At 54.3% G+C, this 17,625-nt stretch overlaps 2 protein-coding genes across 2 annotated transcripts; one reads left to right on the forward strand and one right to left on the reverse strand.

Moving 5' to 3' along the window:
• The first annotated feature begins 2,761 nt into the window (after positions 1 to 2,761).
• Positions 2,762 to 7,989, forward strand: ANKRD53 (ankyrin repeat domain 53). The gene is made up of 6 exons (XM_068967213.1): positions 2,762 to 3,024; positions 3,209 to 3,350; positions 3,655 to 3,854; positions 5,085 to 5,249; positions 5,594 to 5,714; positions 7,270 to 7,989. Exons 1-6 carry the CDS (start codon positions 2,762 to 2,764, stop codon positions 7,987 to 7,989), a joined length of 1,611 nt encoding a protein of 536 aa, XP_068823314.1.
• Positions 7,990 to 8,950: 961 nt separating this feature from the next.
• TEX261 (testis expressed 261) lies at positions 8,951 to 16,829 on the reverse strand. Its single transcript, XM_068972960.1, has 6 exons — positions 16,684 to 16,829; positions 15,696 to 15,775; positions 14,388 to 14,541; positions 12,520 to 12,587; positions 11,729 to 11,831; positions 8,951 to 11,550 (listed from the first exon to the last, which is right to left on the reverse strand). The coding sequence occupies exons 1-6, from the start codon at positions 16,751 to 16,753 to the stop codon at positions 11,435 to 11,437; spliced, it is 591 nt and encodes a 196-aa protein (XP_068829061.1). The 5' UTR covers positions 16,754 to 16,829; the 3' UTR covers positions 8,951 to 11,434.
• Between the last annotated feature and the right edge of the window lie 796 nt (positions 16,830 to 17,625).

The following is a 17,625-nucleotide window of genomic DNA, read 5'->3' on the forward strand; positions in this document are numbered from 1 at the left end:
AGACAATTTCTGTTGTATGCTTTTTCCCCCTACTTTTTGTTTACTTGTATGTCTCATAATTTTTTGTTGAGAACTGGACTTCTAAAGTAATATATTGTAGCAACTCTGGATACTGATTTTCTCACCCCTTCCCTGGTGGCTCAGATGGTAAAGAATCTGCCTGCAATGCAGGAGACCCAGGTTTGATCCCTAGGTCAGGAAAATCCCCTGGAGAAGGGAATGGCTACCCACTCCAATATTCTTGCCTGGAGAATCCCATGGACAGAGGAGCCTGGCAGGCCATAGTCCATGGGAGTCAGAAAGAATCAGACCTGACTGAGTGACTTTCACTCACTCACTCACTCACTCCCCAAGGTTTGTTTGTTGCTGTTTGCTTGCTTATTCCTTTAGTGACTTGGATGGATTATTTTGGTATTTCCCCCCTCTTTGTGAAGCCTCTGATGTGCTGCTCAGAGGATGCAGCCCTGGATATATGCACAATAACTCAAAGATGGCAGGAGTTATAGCAGAACTCTCTGAGACTGTCTCTTTCCCTGAGCTCTCTGTTAAACCGGCTTGCCTCTGCTGGCATCATACCCAACTAATTGTCAGCTTATTGCTCTGTTCGTTGCTGTAGGACATACATTACTCTAGGGTCTGATTCAATTAGACTTGGGTGCCTTTGTGGAGGTAGTTTTTAAAGCCAGTCTTTGAGGTTTGTTCAGACCCCATGAGGGCTCTTCTAGGCTTTCCTTTTTCCTGGTTCTCTCTGGTAAACTAGCTGGCCTACAGCCTGTTTTAAATTGCTTGCCACCCAGATCTCCATTGCTTTCAGAGCTCTGTTTAAAATGAAGTTCATGAATTTTTTTTTTTTTTTTTTTTTTTTGGCTGCACTGTGCTGCTTGCCAGATCTTAGTTCCAACCAGGGATGGAACTCGTGCCCCCTGCTGTGGAAGCGTGGAGCTGGACAGCCAGGGAATTCCCTGAAGTCAGTGACTTAGGGAAGAGCTTCAGAGTTCTCAGTTTTTGTGGATTGACTGGACATAATCTCTGAGTCTCTGTTGTAGAACTGAGGGCAAGGAAAGTGGTTCATCTCCTAGAATAACATCTGGCTTCATGTGCAGGGTTCTGGGCAGTGGTGGTAGCCTTTCATTCTGTCCATGGACATTTGGGTTATCTCCAATTCTCTCCCAACACAGAGCATCTGCCCCATGAGCATGCAGGTTGAGACAAAGAGATCAATATTCTTAGCCTGCCATGCCTGAAGTCAAGCCTTTGTCCCATCAGTAAGAGCCAGGTGGAGGAAGGGAGCCCCAATCTCTTGGCTACACACTCACCAGGAATTTAGCCTCCACCACTTGGAACAGAGAAAGGAGGCACTGGTGAGATGCTGGCAGCCTGCTTCTTTCAGTGAGATATTCTATATCTCGACTGGGAGCTGAGAGGAAAAGGAAGCCCATTCTCTTGGTCATACCCACCTGGATCAGAGCTTCAGGCATTGCTCTGAGATGGGTAGAGAAGAGGGAAGGAGCAGGTTGCTGCTTAAGTGCTACAGACTCTCACTGTTCTGGCTGAGATTGAGTAGATTTTCTTGAATAAGTTTCTTTATTTGCTGTATGCCCTTAGGAAAATGTCAGAGACTTTGACAACTGGTTTGTAAAATAATCTTCACTGATTATGGTAGGACAATAGGTCAACAGAGTGCTCCATTCCAGAAGTGAAAGCCAGGCATAGAGATTTAAGATAAACTCACTCCAGCTCTCAGCAGTTCAAGAGACATTGGAATTACATTTTAGATCCCTTATGGGATCATTGAAATTAAGCAGGATACTCAGGGGCTAGCCTGATTAAATCATCTCCCTGGTACTGAAAGCTTCATGTAACCTCCAATCTCTGAGACATGCAGTGGATAGGTGAGAACACCAGATCAGCTACAGTTCTGTTGATCCTTTGGAACTGCTTTGAGACTGAAGCAAACGAGTCATTCAAATTTGGCCCATTCCCTGAGAGTACTTTGGAGAACAGATAAGACAATCGGCACACAACTTGGAAATCTGGTGAAGAGACATGACCTGCTCTCTGACCTGTCCGGTGCAGACTCATCTCCACCCCCACAATGTGATAAGCACTCAGATTCCTGCTTTTTTCTAAATCTGTTCTCAAGATGCAGGCATTCTCTCTCCTACCTCCTGAGGATGGGTCTTTCAGGCTTCCTTTTCCCCCTTGATGGGAGTGTTTACCCCTACAGCTACAACTGGATATCCAGGGTGCATGCTAAGTCACTTCAGTCAAGTCCGACTCTTTGCGACCTCATGCGCTGTAGCCCACCAGGCTCCTCTCCATGAAATTCTTCAGGCAAGAATACTGGAGAGGGTTTCCATGCCCTCCTCCAGGGGATCTTCCTGACCCAGGGATCGAACTTGCGTCTCCTACGTCTCCTGCATTGCTGGCAGATTCTTTACCACTGGGCCACCAGGAAGCCCCAGATATCACAAGTGAAACGGCAGCGCATCCATTATGATGCCGGTCTATGGTTGCGTCATAATTCACGTTTAGTATGTGGACTGACAACGGAAGCTAATTCATTGTATAAGGCTGAATGAAAAGAGGCAGGAACACGTATAGGATATGCATACATATAGTGAAATAGATCATGATTTCTGTGGGTAATGGGGTTGTGATTTTTAATATCTTCATTGCCCTCCTGTTTTGTTACAATCAGCACTTATTAATTTTATAATCAGAAACAAAAGCTACTCGTCTTTCCGTGTGGGGTGTTGAGATGCCGAGTCTCCAGGACGCGTGGGCCGCGGCGGGGGGTAACCAGCTGGTCGGTGACCCGGCCAGGGAGGCGCCCAGGTCCCGCCCCTCCACCACGACCCTAGTCCGGGAGCGCCTGCCGGCCTCCGCCCGTAGCGCGAGCTGGCACTTCGTCAGGTGGGCGGCGGCACCTATCAGGCGGCGGTACCTCTCCGGCGACCTACACCTGCAACTGGCGAAGAAGGGCTCAACCACCCGCAAAGAGTCGGCGGTCCGGCGGCGCAGGTGGGCGCGGGCGTGATGTGCGGACGTCCGGGCGGGGAGGGGAGGGCTCAGGCCGCGCCGGGCTGACCTCCCAAGAGGTGCCCGGGGCCCCCGACAACTGTCACTTCCCCATCGCCCTGCCGCCCGGCGCGCCCTGGGCCGGCCTCTAGGCTCACGCCCACCTTCCTCCCCGCGCCGGCTCCAGTTCCATGAGTCTAACCGAGGAGTGGGAACAGAGGGCGATCGGAGGAAGCTACTACGAGCTGTTCGCGGCCTCATTGGGCAACCTGGAATGGTTGCGGTTCTGTCTAAATTGGCAATGTGGCGAAATCGTGGCCGATGACAAGGTAAGGCCTTGGAGTGCAGAGGCAGCAACCGAAGTCTTCTCCAGCCTACAAAGAGCTCCGCACACAGTGGTTACCTGGCAAGGAGTGACAGTGGAGCTTCTGGGTGGACGGTTCTAATTCACCTTCCTACCGTCTCTAGGGCAATTTGTGGGGAGCGAGATAAGGGAGTGGGAAAGGGAACCGTGGGATTCCCATGGGCACAGAGAAGAGGTGAGGGTAATCCCAAGAAAGCCTCTCTAGGTTAGGTTGTGGGACCCAGGGCCCAGTCCCGCTCAACCACTTCCGTCTCCTCTGGCCCCCGCAGGGTTTCACTGCCATCCACTTTGCAGCCCAGAGCGGCAAGCTTGCATGCCTGCAGGTCTTGGTGGAGGAGTACAAGTTTCCCGTAAACCTGCCCACCAACAATGGCCAGACACCTCTGCACCTTGTCATCCATGCTGACAACAAGACCATGGCCCTCCCCTGCATTCACTATCTGATTAAGCAAGGGGCGGCCCTCAACACGTGAGTCCAGCCTGTGTAGGGAGAGGGGCTGGCAGGCTGGGCAGATAAGAACCCCACATCCAGGCAGGAAGAGTCAAGGCGGAGAGAGAGGAGCTGTGGGGTGCCAGGAACTCGTTCCCACATGAAGCAGTCACGTGGTAGTGGCTGAGAGTCTTTGAAAGAGGGCAGACCTACTTCATGTCCTGGTTTTGCTGCCTGCCAGCAGACAGAAAAACCCCAGGAAGTCACTCAAGCCTAAGTCTCAGTGCTCTGGTTCCCAAACCTGTCTGTACACTGGAATCACCTGGGGAGCTTCAAAAATACCAATGCCTGTGTTTCAGCCCAAAGGAGTCTGTCATTTAATTGGCCTGGGATGTGGCCCGGGCTTTGCAGGTGCAAAAGAGCCCCAGCTGTTTCTCATTTGGCAGCAGAGTTTAGGAACTACTGCCTCAGTTTCTTCAACTGAAATTTGGGTGGATGACAATGCCTATCACATGAGACTACTGTGATCATTGAGAAAGTGAATGAATGGCTTAGAGAGACTGCATTCATTCAAAATATTTATCCAGCATCTAATGTGCTGAGCACTGGGCCAGAACTGAGGAATACAGTGAATGTAACAGCCACGGTCCCTGCCCTCCTAAAGGAGACATACTAGTGTAGGAGTGGCTAGTCAACTAGCAAACAGATGAACAAAATGACAGAGTGTGGTAAGCAGTTATGAAGGGTAATGGAGCTGTCAGTAAAGGGGACAAGAAGAAGACCTATTTGGGAATGGGCAGTTACCTCTAGGGAAAGGACTGAGAGGAGCCGGCCAGGTGAAGAGCCGGGGAAAATTATTCCAGGCAGAGGTGCAAAGGCCATGTTGGGAGAGAATGGGGCAAGGTCAGAAGACAAAGTTGGGGGGGGAAGAGGGCCCTGGTCACGCAGGCCTTGTGGGCCACGGCCAGGCGTGGGGAAGGGGGAGGAGGCCTGGGTGGTTAAAGAGGAGATGAGATTCATGGTCTCTGCACTCCAGCCAACCCAGCTCTCCTTTTGGTAAGGTCCTCATGGTCACATACTCCATAATCAGACTTTTGCTGTTCACTTAGTCCAAACCCTCCTTCAACAGCTGAAACTGAGGTACAGAGAGAAAGGACATGCCTGGGTCACCCAGTGGACTAGCAGCATGGCAGACCTAGGAGCTGGTTTGCCCATGTGATGCCCTTCATCCTTCCTTTCTCCCCTCTTCTCCCTGGCGGGGCCTTCCAGTCAGACGTGCAATGGCTCCACACCTCTGCATCTGGCAGCCCGCGAGGGCCTGCTGAGCTGTGTCAAAGTCCTGGTGCAGAAAGGTGCCAACGTCCACGCACGAGATGCCACAGGCTGCAAGCCCATTGACTACTGCAAAATATGGAACCACCGAGTCTGTGCCCGGTGAGGGGTGAGAACTGCCCCCATCTGCCACCCTTCCCCAGGGCCCTCACCCAAGGATGAGTCTGTGGAGGGGAACCCCTCTCCAAGATGCTATTCCTGGGGCTCTCCACAGGGCCTCATCCCTGGGGTTTAGCATTACCTCGAGGTCCTAGCCCTTCAGCGGAAATGTGGTGATCACTTTCCTCTCTCACCGCCAGGGAAGTAGTTGGCCAGACGGGGGGTGGTCCATCTCGCTCACCTCATCTCTGGTGGCGCCCCTACCCTCACCCAGGCCCTCAGCAGCAGCCAGTCTTCCCAGCCCAGGGGGAAGCTGAAGGAATGACACATCCCCGCCTTGGCACCAGGTTCTTGAAAGATGCCATGTGGAAACGGGACAAGAAGGACTTTGCCCATGAGATGAGGAAACTGAGGAGGCTCAAGGACCAGCTGGCCCTCATGGAGGAGGACTACCTGACTGAGTATCAAGTAAGGGGGAGGGCGGGCAGGGGCGCTGGGCATCAGCTGTGACCCAGGTGTGTGAGCATGACTCCCGTGTGCGGTTAGTTAGAACAGTGGCTAGAAGCGGTCCCATCTGGAAAGAGCCTCCCCCTCCTCTGAGGAGGGAGCTCCAGGAGGGTGCCGGAGGGATAATGCTGAAGAGTCTATATAGGTGGGCGCGGTTGGCTATATGAACAATCGGGGAAGAGCTGACCTGGTAGAAGGAACAGACAGCCCTGTGGAGGGGCATGGGGGCCCGCGAGAGCATGGTATACTTCAGGAAGTGCAAGTTCAGAACAGACGAGGAATCAGATGTGAGCTGGAGGCTGACAAGCTAGAGACTTGGCAGGGGCCCAGATCAATGTCAGACCCTGACTGGGGCAGAAAAGGAGAGTAAAGGATTTTAATGCTAGGTATAGCTACACAGAATGCAAGAACCAGGAAACTCCAAAAGAAGATGCTGGGACTCCTAAGCAGATCCAGGGGTGGGGAGGGCTTTGGGGCTGGCAAACTCGGGTATTTCAGCTCTGTCCCAGCTGCATTCCTCTCGTTTTCCCTGTCATACCCTCTGTTGGTTCACCCAGCTCTCACAGTCCTGTGTGTATCCAGAGGAGGCAAAGCCCATCTGTTCCTGTGTCTCTAAAATTTCCCCGAAGCCCCGTGAAGATTTCCCCTTGTCTCTTATTGGCCTCAACTGGATCACCTGTGCATTCTTGTTCCAATCCCTACAGCTCAAGGAAAGCCATGTGCTGACTGACTGAAGTCTGGGGCAAGGCTGATGGAATTATGATGATTGGCTTAGCCTAATCAGGGGGCCTACCTACCTCTGGAGCTGGGTCAGTCTCCAAACCACCTGACTGCTTAGCAACAGTCTGGGAACTGAGACACTGAGACAGGGAAGGGGGAAGGGGGTGGTTCTGTGACAAGGTGAAGGTTCAGCTCTAGTGGAAGCAAGGACAGAGAGCATCACCATCCAGTCTGGAGCACCAGCCAACTGTCTCTCTCCCTACCCTGACTGCTCAAGGCCTCCACTTCCAAGAAGCCTGCTTAGATTCGCTCCATCCAGTTGCTGGCCTTCCAGACTTTTCTGTTCTCTCCTTCCAGGGTCAAGGATAAGTTTGTACCGCTCATTTGCCTTTTCCCCCCATCAAACCAGAAACTTTTAAGGCAGGCTGGGAACTCCTTTATGGGGGACGCAGGAGCCTCAAGCGTTTCCATAGTGCAGGGATTGGGTCTCCGCACTCAAACTAGAGACCTCACCTAGGGCAGAGGCCGAGTCTCCATCTGATTGGAGGTCTCCCCTGTGGGAAAGGCTCTGTCTGTCACATGAGCCAGGGGCCCCTCCAGGCAGTATTTTCCTCATCAGAACAAGGGCTCCCACAAAGCAGGGATTTCTCTCATTAGACTCTGGGCTCGCAAAGGGCAGCAAGGTATCTGCTCAATTAGACCTGAGGTTTCCAGGGCTACAGCCACAGGGCCTGCTTTCACAGAAACACAGGGGGAGCAGCTGTCCAGAAGTATCTTGTGCTTTCTGATGTTGCAGAAGGAGCACCAAATTCTGAGAGAAGCTGACTTCAAGAAGTGGCTCCATCACAAGTTGCTACTCCAAGACCAGTCCCTAATACCCAGCGTTCAGCGAGAGCCCCGTGCTCCGCCCCGGGCCACTGCCCTCTCCAAGACCTGCAAGGACGGGGTACTGTGGCCTCCCACGAGCTTCCACCCCTCCCCGGAGGCGCGCCTGCAACAGATACAGCAGCCCAATCTGCCCTTGGTGATGCCTGCGCCCACCTACAAGCCGCCCACGATCAGGCGGCCCAAGGTGTGGAATCTTAGCAGCAACCCCGCCAGGTCCCCCACTGCCCAGATTGGCTACCCACAGGGTGTCCGCCTGGGCGTGCATCCCGACCCCAGGCCAGAGCGCGACTTCCGCTGCTTCGTGGAGGTGAGGTCCAACAGGCACGGTGGCGTGGACCTCCGCACAGTGGCCGGCCGCCAGGTGGCGCCTGTGCCCCAGCTGCCTTTCCAAGTGGTAATCCGCGAGCTGTACCCTTCGGTACGGCCCTACAGAATGAAGGTGCCCCAGGGCTTCTGCTCTGTCACTATGGAAGAGGTGCCCCGGAAGCGGCACTTGGGTGACGGCAGCTTCTGGACCGACACGCTGAGCATGAACCTGCGAGAGACATTCGACGAGGCCTTCCTGGCGGCTGTGCGAGCCCATCAAGGACTCCCTGCTCTGCCTTCCCCTAAACCACCCCTCCCTTAAACTTACTTTGGTAGCCTCTCCACTGGAGACTGCTCAGTGAAGGTTGAGGTGTGGTGATTCTATGTGGATGCGGAGGAAGGGGGAGTGCCCACAGGCTGCCCACTCTCAAGTTCAAGGCTGGCAGCCTCCTCCCCCACACACCCCAGATCCCCTTCTCCCCACAAAGGAATCTCCCCCAGGAGATCCAAGTTAGGGCAGTATCCCAAGGCTCAGCGTGGGGGTCCCTCTGTCCTGGGCCCTGGCATTGGAAAATTGACACCTTTGTGTCCCCATCTCCCCCGCCCACCCCAAAGAGCTCACCAGGGGTGAGGATCCCAGGATGAGGGACCACTTCGAAATTCTGCCTCTTGTTCATATTAAGTCTGCAAGTTCTCAGAGAAGGCAATGGCACCCCACTCCAGTACTCTTGCCTGGAAAATCCCATGGACGGAGGAGCCTGGAAGGCTGCAGTCCCATGGGGTCACTGAGGGTTGGACACGACTGAGCAACTTCACTTTCACTTTTCACTTTGATGCATTGGAGAAGGAAATGGCAACCCACTCCAGTGTTCTTGCCTGGAGAATCCCAGGGACGGGATAGCCTGGTGGGCTGCCGTCTATGGGGTCGCACAGAGTTGGACACGACTGAAGTGACTTAGCAGCAGCAGCTGCAGGTTCTAAGCCTCATTCTAAATTTTCCAGAACAGGGAGGAGGAAGGCTAGAGTGTCACCCTGCCGATGGCTTTCCTGCCACGCTGGTCTTCCTTCATCCCAGTTGCCACTGGCATCTCTGCAGTTCAAAGAAATAGAGGCAGTCTCTATATGGAGGACGGAGGGAGGTCCTGTGGCTTCAGGTGGAAACTGAAAGCACCTGTACTTCCTCCAGGAAGCTCACCTGGATCCCCTGCTAGCCCCTGTACACGACACTGCAAATCACTCATTAAACAAACATTTATTGAGTACTTTCTATGTGCCAGGTGCCAAGCTAGGCGCTGTTGATACAAAAACTGGACAGTCCCTGCCCTCAAGGAGCTTACAGTCTAGTGGGGAGACAGAGCAGTCAGCAGGCAAGTAAGACCAGTCATCTGTGTGGTGTGCTGGAGGGAGACGGGACATTCAGAGTTCCTTGGAGGAAGTGAAGTCTCAAGTTGAGAACTGACAGAGAAGGTACCCAGGTGAGTAGAATGAAGGGCATTTCTGGATACAGGAGGCTGAAATTCAGAGTGCAAAGTGGCTAGTGACAAGGCCAGAGAGGCAAGCGGGAACCAAGACACCACAAGTCTCAAAAGCCATGCTAAGGGGTCTGGACTTTATCCTGAGGGCAGTGGAGAGCCATGGAAGGTTGTAAGCCAGAGAGTGACTGGATCAACTATGCATTAGAAAGACAACTCCAGCTGTGGGACAGAGAAGCCAAAGGAGGCTGTCACAATAATCCAGGTGAAAGCTGATGACCATGGGAGTGGCTCAAATAAAGAGAGGTTAGGAAGGTAAACTTGACAGCTGTTAGATGTCCGGGCAGAAAGAGAAACCAGGTGTCTGGCTGGGCTCCTGAGTGATCTTCGGGCCAAAGCAGGTACCCAAAAAAGGCAGGTTTGCAGAGGACAGCAGCAAATGCTATCTGGGCCACAAGATTTGTCTGCGTGCCCAAAGGGAGCAGAACTGTGGTTGAGAGGACCAAAAGGGATGCCGGGGCTGGAGGTCAGCTCTCAATTCCTTGAAGCCATGAGCAGGGACGGGCTCCTCCAGGGAACCCATGACAGAACTCTGTGCACAGGGCGAGGGGGGGAGTCTGCACTGGCCCGGAGGGGAGCAGAGAGGGAGAACCAGCCACAAAAGGGCTTGAGAAGCTGGCAGTGATGAAACCTGCCCAACGCTGCACAGATGCAGAAAGAGATGTGAAAAGGGTTGGCTGGACTTAGCACAAGGCTGCTGGCACCCCCTGGAACACGAGCAGTGGAGTGGAAAGGCAAAGCCGCCACTGGAGTGAGAGAAACAGCCAGCAAGAGACAGCAAGGCCAGCTGCTGGCCAGCCTCGTCTGCAGAGGACAGAAGGGCCTGGCAGGCTCAGTGCCAGAGAGGAGGCCAGAATGGCTGCTCCTCCCCAGGAAAGGGGAAGGCTGATTATTTTTAAGAGAAAGGGAATACGAAAGCCAAGGAAATGAAGGGCTATGGTGGGACTGGAGGCAGGAGGTAGAAATAAGGTTTTCAAGCACAGAGGTCTTCCCAGTGGCTGCAAGGTATCAGAGGTGTGCTGCCCGTCTCTGCACCTGCCTGCTCTGCTGTGAGGTACAGGACATGCCGGTAATGGCTCCCATGGGGACTTCATTCCCATACATACTGCTGAGTACTTGGAAGGCACTAGAGTTGGAGTGCAAGGTCGACAAATGCTGCCCTATGCCCAGGACCTGGCCTGTCTTCTTAGAAGACAATCACCTCCTAGGAGCCATGACCACTCAGAAGAGAGGGCCGGCCCTGTGTGCTCTTAGAGTAACAAACAGGTTCTCCCACCACCAGTTTCTTACACAACAGGCTTTAGTCCAGGCTGCCTAGAAGCCAATTTTTATTGTTTCTCCTCAAGCCCGAGATAGAAATCAGCCAGAAACCACTCCTCTTCCCTAGGATGAGACTTACAAATAGGATATTATACATGTTCTCCTGAAAAATCTAACCCAGTCCCACACTCTCCCCTCTCTGCCCCCAGCCTGGCAGTCACAGAGCCCCAGGGAAAGAAGAGATGGAAGAAGAGAGAAGGGGATTAAGAAAGGTTGCCTCCACTTCCACTCCCCATCCCCCGAGCAGGTTCGGCTCTTCATCTCTGTCACCTTCCCACTATGGGCCACAAGAACGGTCCCTTCGGAAGGGCAAGACCCAAACATGGAAAAAGAGCCCTGGTGCAGCAAAGCCAGTCCAGGTGGAAGGTGTGTAGGAAGAAAGGAAGATGAACTTTCAGGGTATTAAGGCAAACAGTGCCACCTAGAATCTTTATTCAAATGGGAATCAGCACTTGGACAGAAATCACAGTTCAACAGCAAAAACTTTCTCTTGCGAGTGCTAAGTCACAGCCCCTCCCATGGCCATCTGCCCACTGGCAGTTATCACTGTCTGCCCTTCAGCTTCATGGCCCTGGCACTACCTGCCCGGGCTGAGCCAGAACTCCTGACCGATCACAGGAGGGAGCAGGAGGGCCACAGGGGCTCGGCTTCTGTGCACCCAGGTGGGTGGCGGCCTCCTGGCTAAGCAGGCCCTGACTCCTCCCTGGCAGCCTCTGAGGTCTCAGCCTCCAGCAGTATCAGATTTGACCTGAGCTGAGCCTCCTGAGGAGGGTGGGGATGAGGGCTTCCAGGGGAGTGGAGGGAAGGAGGGCCAGGGCTGGGGGAAGGTGCCTTCCAACTCCCGGCCCCCACCCAGTGCAGAGGCCCAGGGGCCTGACTCTCCGGCTCCTGCGCCAGCATCCCCTCCCCAGGGGGTCAGTATATCTTCTGCCGACTGGGTAGAATGGCCTCTTTGATGAATGAGAAGACAACCAGGATCCCTAAGCGTTTGCCCCGCTTGCCTTTGGTGAAGTAATTGGAGACCACGTCATCTGTGGAGACATAGGCAGGGAGATGAGTGTGTGTACGTGTGTGTGTGTATGTGTGAACACAGTGCTGCCCACCCAGAATTCAGCTGTCTCTATCACAGGGTGGGCTCTAGCTCCCCCAGCAGCTCAGGCCTTGCTGGTGTCCTCCCACCATGACCCCTTCCCACCACCCTCTTCTCACCTCCTGGCTGCATGGTGGAGGGCAGGACGTTCTCCCCAGCTGAGAGTGACACGAAGAATGCAAACGGGATTATCCACAGACAGAAAGTGAAATAGGCCAGGACCTGGCAACAAAGACACTGAGAAGATGCTGCTCCTGGAGGTGCCAAGGCCAGTCCAGGAGCAGTCACTGTGTATCTTGGAAAGCTGGTCAAGTGCACACTGATGTCCCCACATGGGATCTCTCAAGGGGACCAGGGCCCAGGAAGCAGAGACAGGACAGCCCCAGACATGGAGAAGATTCAGTGGGAAAAGTGGAGACTGAAGATGACCACGATTCAGGCCCAAATCCCTGAACCCTGGTCACCAGGACCAGCAACTCCTCTGAACCGAAGGAAGTACATGGAAGGCAAAACTGTGACCGACCCGTATCTCCTGGAGAAGTGACCTTGTTCTTCTCCAGGGTTCAAACTAGAGCAGCAGGGTTCAAGGTTGTGGCCCAGCCCTGCCCTGTGAGGTTTGCATCAGACCAGGTCACCCCATCCCCCTTCCTGACCTTAGGATGGCAGGCTGGGATCCTGAGAGACCCAAAGGACTCACTGGGAGACAGCAGTGCCCTTCTTCCTCAGCCAAACAGTCCCTGCTCCTCACACTCACAGCTTTCTAAAATCACCTATATTATTATTTTTTAATGTGCAATCCCTGAACAGTCTCAGTTTCAAATCACAGCCGAATTCACAAAGAAATCACACAAATCCCCTTTACCCTTGCTGTGTCTGTTAGTAGTCTGAAGACATACTGAAGACTTCTTACCTCTGAGAAAGGATAATATTCCTCTGCAAAAAACTGAAACGCTAGGTAATGATTCACCACCACTAGCCCTGTTGAGGGAATGAAGAGTCACAGTCAGTCTCAGGGAGGACATAAAATAGACTTTTAGCCTTCACAAGGCCCCGGAGGTCGGAAGCCAAGTCTTGGTCCCGACTTTACACACGACCCAGAGTACAGCTTGGGCCAAGCACACTACTCTCCAGCACTCAGGTTCCCATCTGTTAAAATGAAAGAACGAGCCCCCATCTGCCCACTGCCAAGTGTGTATGAGTTAAATTAGAAGTAGATTAAAAAAAACTCCTTGAATTATAAAAATGAGACTTCAGTGCTACACAGCCCAAAGCACCGTGCCAAATGACTTGGTCTAGAGCGGCCCTAAGTCCTGAAGAGAGCTCTGCATGGGCGGAGAGGGAGGAGGGAGTCACGGCCGAGCACTTGCTCCCGCGTCCCCCCCAGACAGGAGGCGGCCCCGCAGACAGAGGCGCTCACTCCTCAGGAATAAAGGGCTCCATCTGCTGGATGCTTTGTGGTGCAGTCTCAGGGTTCCTCAAAGTTCCGGGGACGGGGGTCTCTCCTCATCCTGCCCCAGGGTAAGGCTGGCTGATCTGAACTGGTATGTTCTGCAGCCCCACACACCTCCTTCGTGTGCAGCCAAATTCAGACAGAGAGAGATCCTGGGTACCCACTGCTCAGACACAGGTGTTCCTACTGTGGTGAAGTAAAGGGTAGACATCCCTCAAACCCAACACCCCTCACGTACAGCTCGCTGGCAACAGCACGGGTCCTTCCTCTTTTCTCCTCTCTTGCCACTCCCCTTCTACAGCAGGGACAACAGCTCTGCCAGGCCTAGCCATGCTCTAGGGCAAGGGCTTGCGGGAAGACAGGGTGCCCCACGCCCCCAGACCTTCAGAACAACTCCCCCAGGCATCCAGTGGGCAAGTTGAGGGAGTGACAACGGGAAGGCAAGGAAGCATGCCATTGTAGGTGGGGGGTGGGGGGAGTGGAGAGCACCCTCCCACCTAGGAAGATGCAAGAGGGGCGTAGTTTCCAAGAAAGGACACCTCACACCAACCCCCACAGAACTAATCTTTCAGTGGAATCAAACCAAGGCACTCAGTCCTGGCTTGAACACCATGCCCTCCTGTGAATGACAGTTTCTTTCCAGGTTCTCTCACAGAAATAGAAAAGTAGCTCTAAGAAACCCCGATTCCATCTGACATCTTGACAAAAGGGTATGATGACCAGTAACAATTGAAGGGAGAAAAGGCAATCCTGGTAACCAGATTCTGTCTAGAACCTTTTCCAGAAATAACTAGAGCATCTATGTGCCGAATGACTTTCCCAAATATCACTGAACAGATGGAGACGCTAAGGTCAGAAACTGGTGGCAGAGCAAAGGCAGGAAGGCCAGGGTCCTCCAAACACGTTTGTCAACTCCAAGGCAGCTGTCTGCAGGGAGACCCGCAGCCCCATGAATCTCACCTTAATCATGACTTACGGCCAGACGACTGGATGGGGCGCTGCCTGCAGGCCGGGGAAAGGCTTTGGGCTTTTCCCGGCCAAGTGGTTTCTTAGGGCTGTAACTACTCAGCCGACCCACTTCCTTTCCCTTCTCGAATCTTCCAAACCCCACCTGCCCCAGGAAAGCCATTCCTCTCTGATCATCCCAGCCCTCCAAATTCTAGTCACTAGAGCCAGTGTGGGCTCTCGGTTCCTCACATGTGAGAGCCCCAACCTCCAACCGGCCTGGCCTCCTGGAGGACCTCAGTGGTTTGCCTCCCCCTTCGGTGCCAAAGACGGAGCTGGGCACATCCCATCTCAGCTGTCCCTCCCACTCCGTCCCCTCTCACCGCACGACAGGATGAAGTTAGGCGAGGTCAGCATGATGAAGGGGAAGGTCTGGAGGAGGCCAAAGTAGACAAGGTTGGTGAAGAGGCCCACGCCAATCATGTAGGTGGGGAAGCGCTCAAAAACGTAGAGGCCAATCAGCACAGCTGTGGAGAACTGAACAACGGAGGTGCACAGTGCAGGGAGCTGCTTCCAGGCAGCCTTCCTGGACTCACTAACCCCTGGGCTACTCAGGCAACACTCTTTTCACGCTTGAGTCTTTCCTTGTTTCACAGCCACAGATCTGACCTCCCCAACCAGCCTTTCGGCTCCCAAAGGGCAGCGCTTTTTAATCCCAAAGTTTGTCTGACAGCACCCCACAGTAAGAAAAACAGCTTACACTGTGACCCCAACACACACACATATATGTGATCAAAGTTCAGATTTCAGTTCTAGTCTTTTCCATCCCCTCCTTTCTTTAATGCTGATAATGACCTATTGAATTGATTGCACAACCCAATAATGAATCACACCTGCAGTTTGAAAACCACAGTTCTGAAGGACTTATAGCTGTCAGTGCATAACAAATGGCAGGCAGTTAGCTGAATGAAGGACTGACTCCTGTATCAACACCTATGAGCTGGGTCCCTGAACCCAGGGCTGACAGCTATGGTCTGGTTTCCACCATTGACTCCCTACCCCAGGTCATGCCAGAGAGAAAGTGGCTGCTGACAGCAGGGATTTGAGAGGCAGTGGACCCCTCCTGTTCAAATGTGCCTCCAGCCCCTCCCCAGCCTCTCCTCCAGCTGCAGAAACCACCAGCAGTCTCTCCTGTGGCTTTGACACCAATGGCAAGGATTGTATCTTCAGGAAGAGAAGCCTTCCATGAGCCCTGAGCAGGGCAGGGACTGTGCCAGGGACGGTGTCTCCCTCTTAGAACAAGTCACTTGGTCCAACAAGTACTCAAAACTGTCCTTAACGTTCCTCTCAGTTCTAAATGCTGTGAACAGAGCAAGGGGCTAAGACCACTGAAGATAATCAAACAAAGGCAAAGCCATGGTTCTGTCAACACAGAGCAGGCACTTGGCCCTCACCTTAAGGAACCAAGAACAAGGCCTGCAGTGAAGGGATGCCACTGGGGAAGGAAGCTCCGAAGACCGAGGACCAGGACAGCAGACACAGGGCACCAGGTACAGGGCAGGGAGGTGGGGGATGGCACCCTCAGGAAACGGCAAGATCAGGGGTCTCATCACCCAGGCCAAACTTTCCCCACTTCCTCCTTTTGAGGCAGGTCAAGAGTGAGGGGGATCCTGGGGAAAGCTGTCACTTACCCAGATCATGTATTTTATGATCCTGCTGGTTGCAACTGTGTATTCTTCTATCAATTCGGCCAGGTAATAAAGTCCGGCGGCTGGAGCGGGGAGGAGAGCAAGGCAAGCAGGGAGAACGTTAGCCAGGGTCACTCCCACCATCCTGATCAGTCCTCTATCTGCAGCTGGGTCCCACCCAACCTTCATGAGTCCATGAGGTAAGGAACAAACCAAACAACCCGTGTGTTACCCTCCAAAGTCACAAGTAAAACTCTGTCAAGGCAGCCAAGAAGAGATTTCATAAAAGTGAATGGAAACCTGTATTTGATGCCTCAGCACAAACCTAACCTCTGGCCAATAAAAGGGAACTTCTTTCACTCATCCAACAAATATGCCAGGTGCTGGGCTGAGAGCTGAGCACACTACAAGACTGACAAGGTCCCTTTCCTGACCCAACTCTGAGCGGGGGCCGGGCGGGGGCAGCTGAGTAGTAATGGAGTCAGATGATCCCAGTGTGACAGGTGCTACTTTAGGGGAAGAACAGGGCGCGCCGGACCATCAAACCTCATAAGGAGGGCTTCTCCGAGGAGGTGAGATCTCAGCTGGGATCAACAGTAGGAACTAGCCGGGAGGGGAAAAGGTAACAGAGAGAGTAGGAAGCACGAAGGCCAGAGGCCAAAGGGCGGTGGCAGGGGTCGGGGAAAGTTCGGCGCGGCCGGCTGTGCGAGGACGGGCGCGACAGCGGTTGGCGGTGCGCGGGCAAGCGGCATCTGAGGCAGCCTCTCCCAGGCACCGCTGGCGTGGATTTTGTGACTCCTGGAAGGACCCGCGATCAGCTAGGCTGCTGAGGCCAGGAGAAGCAGGACGAGGCGGGACAGGAGGGGGGCCGCGAAGGCGGGAGGGCCGGGCGGGGGTCTCGCCGGTCGCCCCGGCGCCCTCGTGATGTGACCCCCGGCAGGCACACAAGCCGGAGCGGGAGCCCGCGCGGGGCCGGGTCGCGCACTCTCACCGACGGCCAGCGTGATGAAGGCCACCTGGATGAAGAGCGACAGCCAGCTCAGCACGTACATGAACCACATGGCGCCCCCGCCCCCCGACCACCGGGACGGGCCTGCGCGCTCCGGTTCGGGCGACACGGAGCCGCCGCCACCGTCGCCGCGTCCCCGCCCCGTGGACGGTCGTGCGCCGCCGCCGAGAGCAGCCGGGCCCGAGAGCCGCCCTGGGTCGGGTCAAGACTAGCGCCGCCTGCCGGCGCGGAGGGCCAACCGCTGCTGTCCCCCAGCGGCGCGCGCCCGCGGACCGCCGGGCTCGCCGGCCTGCACCGAGAGGAAGATCCGCAATGCAACCCGGGGAAGCGGCACAGACGGTCCTGAGGGCCGGAACTTGGCGCTAGTACCGGAGCTTGAAAGGTAATCTCCGGCCCCTCCCTGTGCACTCCTGCTTCAGCCTGGAGCGTGATCCCGGGCCTCCCAACCCCTCCCCAGCAGCCTCGGACCAGAAGCCTCCAGGCAGGTTGGCCAGGGCTTTCTTTTGTTCCTGGAGGTAAAAGGAACAAAATTCTCGAGTGCCAGGCAGGGTGCTAAAGGCTAGGCTGTAGGTTCAGGATGGAATTTAATCCGATCCCAGGAAAGTTACTTGCCTCAGGTTGTACCTCTACAAGTGGAACAGATGGAAACTGGGGCATCTTTGATTAGCCATCCTGAAGCCTAACTCTCCCTCTCTGTTGACTTCATCCATTAGGTGCTGAATTTACTCCACCTCTGGAATGGCTAACTGAGCGGCCGCAAAGAGCAGGGCAGCCCATCAGAAGTCCCCCCTGTGGCGGAGACAGGCATGCAAAGATAAGGAATGTATAAGGGGCCTCTGCTGCTGCTGCTGCTAAGTCGCTTCAGTCGTGTCCGACTCTGTGCGACCCCATAGACGGCAGCCCACCAGGCTCCCCCGTCCCTTG

This window comes from Capricornis sumatraensis, chromosome 1 (genome assembly GCF_032405125.1).
Source record: "Capricornis sumatraensis isolate serow.1 chromosome 1, serow.2, whole genome shotgun sequence".
NCBI lineage: Eukaryota > Metazoa > Chordata > Mammalia > Artiodactyla > Bovidae > Capricornis > Capricornis sumatraensis.

Excerpts from the sequence above, each read along its gene's own strand:
- TEX261 (XM_068972960.1), bottom strand. The coding sequence starts at position 16,753 with ATGTGGTTCATGTACGTGCTGAGCTGGCTGTCGCTCTTCATCCAGGTG. Across the intron at positions 15,776-16,683 it reads CTTCATCACGCTGGCCGTCG|CCGCCGGACTTTATTACCTG; the intron begins GTGAGAGTGCGC and ends TCCCCGCTCCAG. Across the intron at positions 11,832-12,519 it reads AATATTATCCTTTCTCAGAG|GTCCTGGCCTATTTCACTTT; the intron begins GTAAGAAGTCTT and ends CTTTGTTGCCAG.
- ANKRD53 (XM_068967213.1), top strand. The coding sequence starts at position 2,762 with ATGCCGAGTCTCCAGGACGCGTGGGCCGCGGCGGGGGGTAACCAGCTG. Across the intron at positions 3,025-3,208 it reads TCGGCGGTCCGGCGGCGCAG|TTCCATGAGTCTAACCGAGG; the intron begins GTGGGCGCGGGC and ends CGCCGGCTCCAG. Across the intron at positions 5,250-5,593 it reads AACCACCGAGTCTGTGCCCG|GTTCTTGAAAGATGCCATGT; the intron begins GTGAGGGGTGAG and ends CCTTGGCACCAG.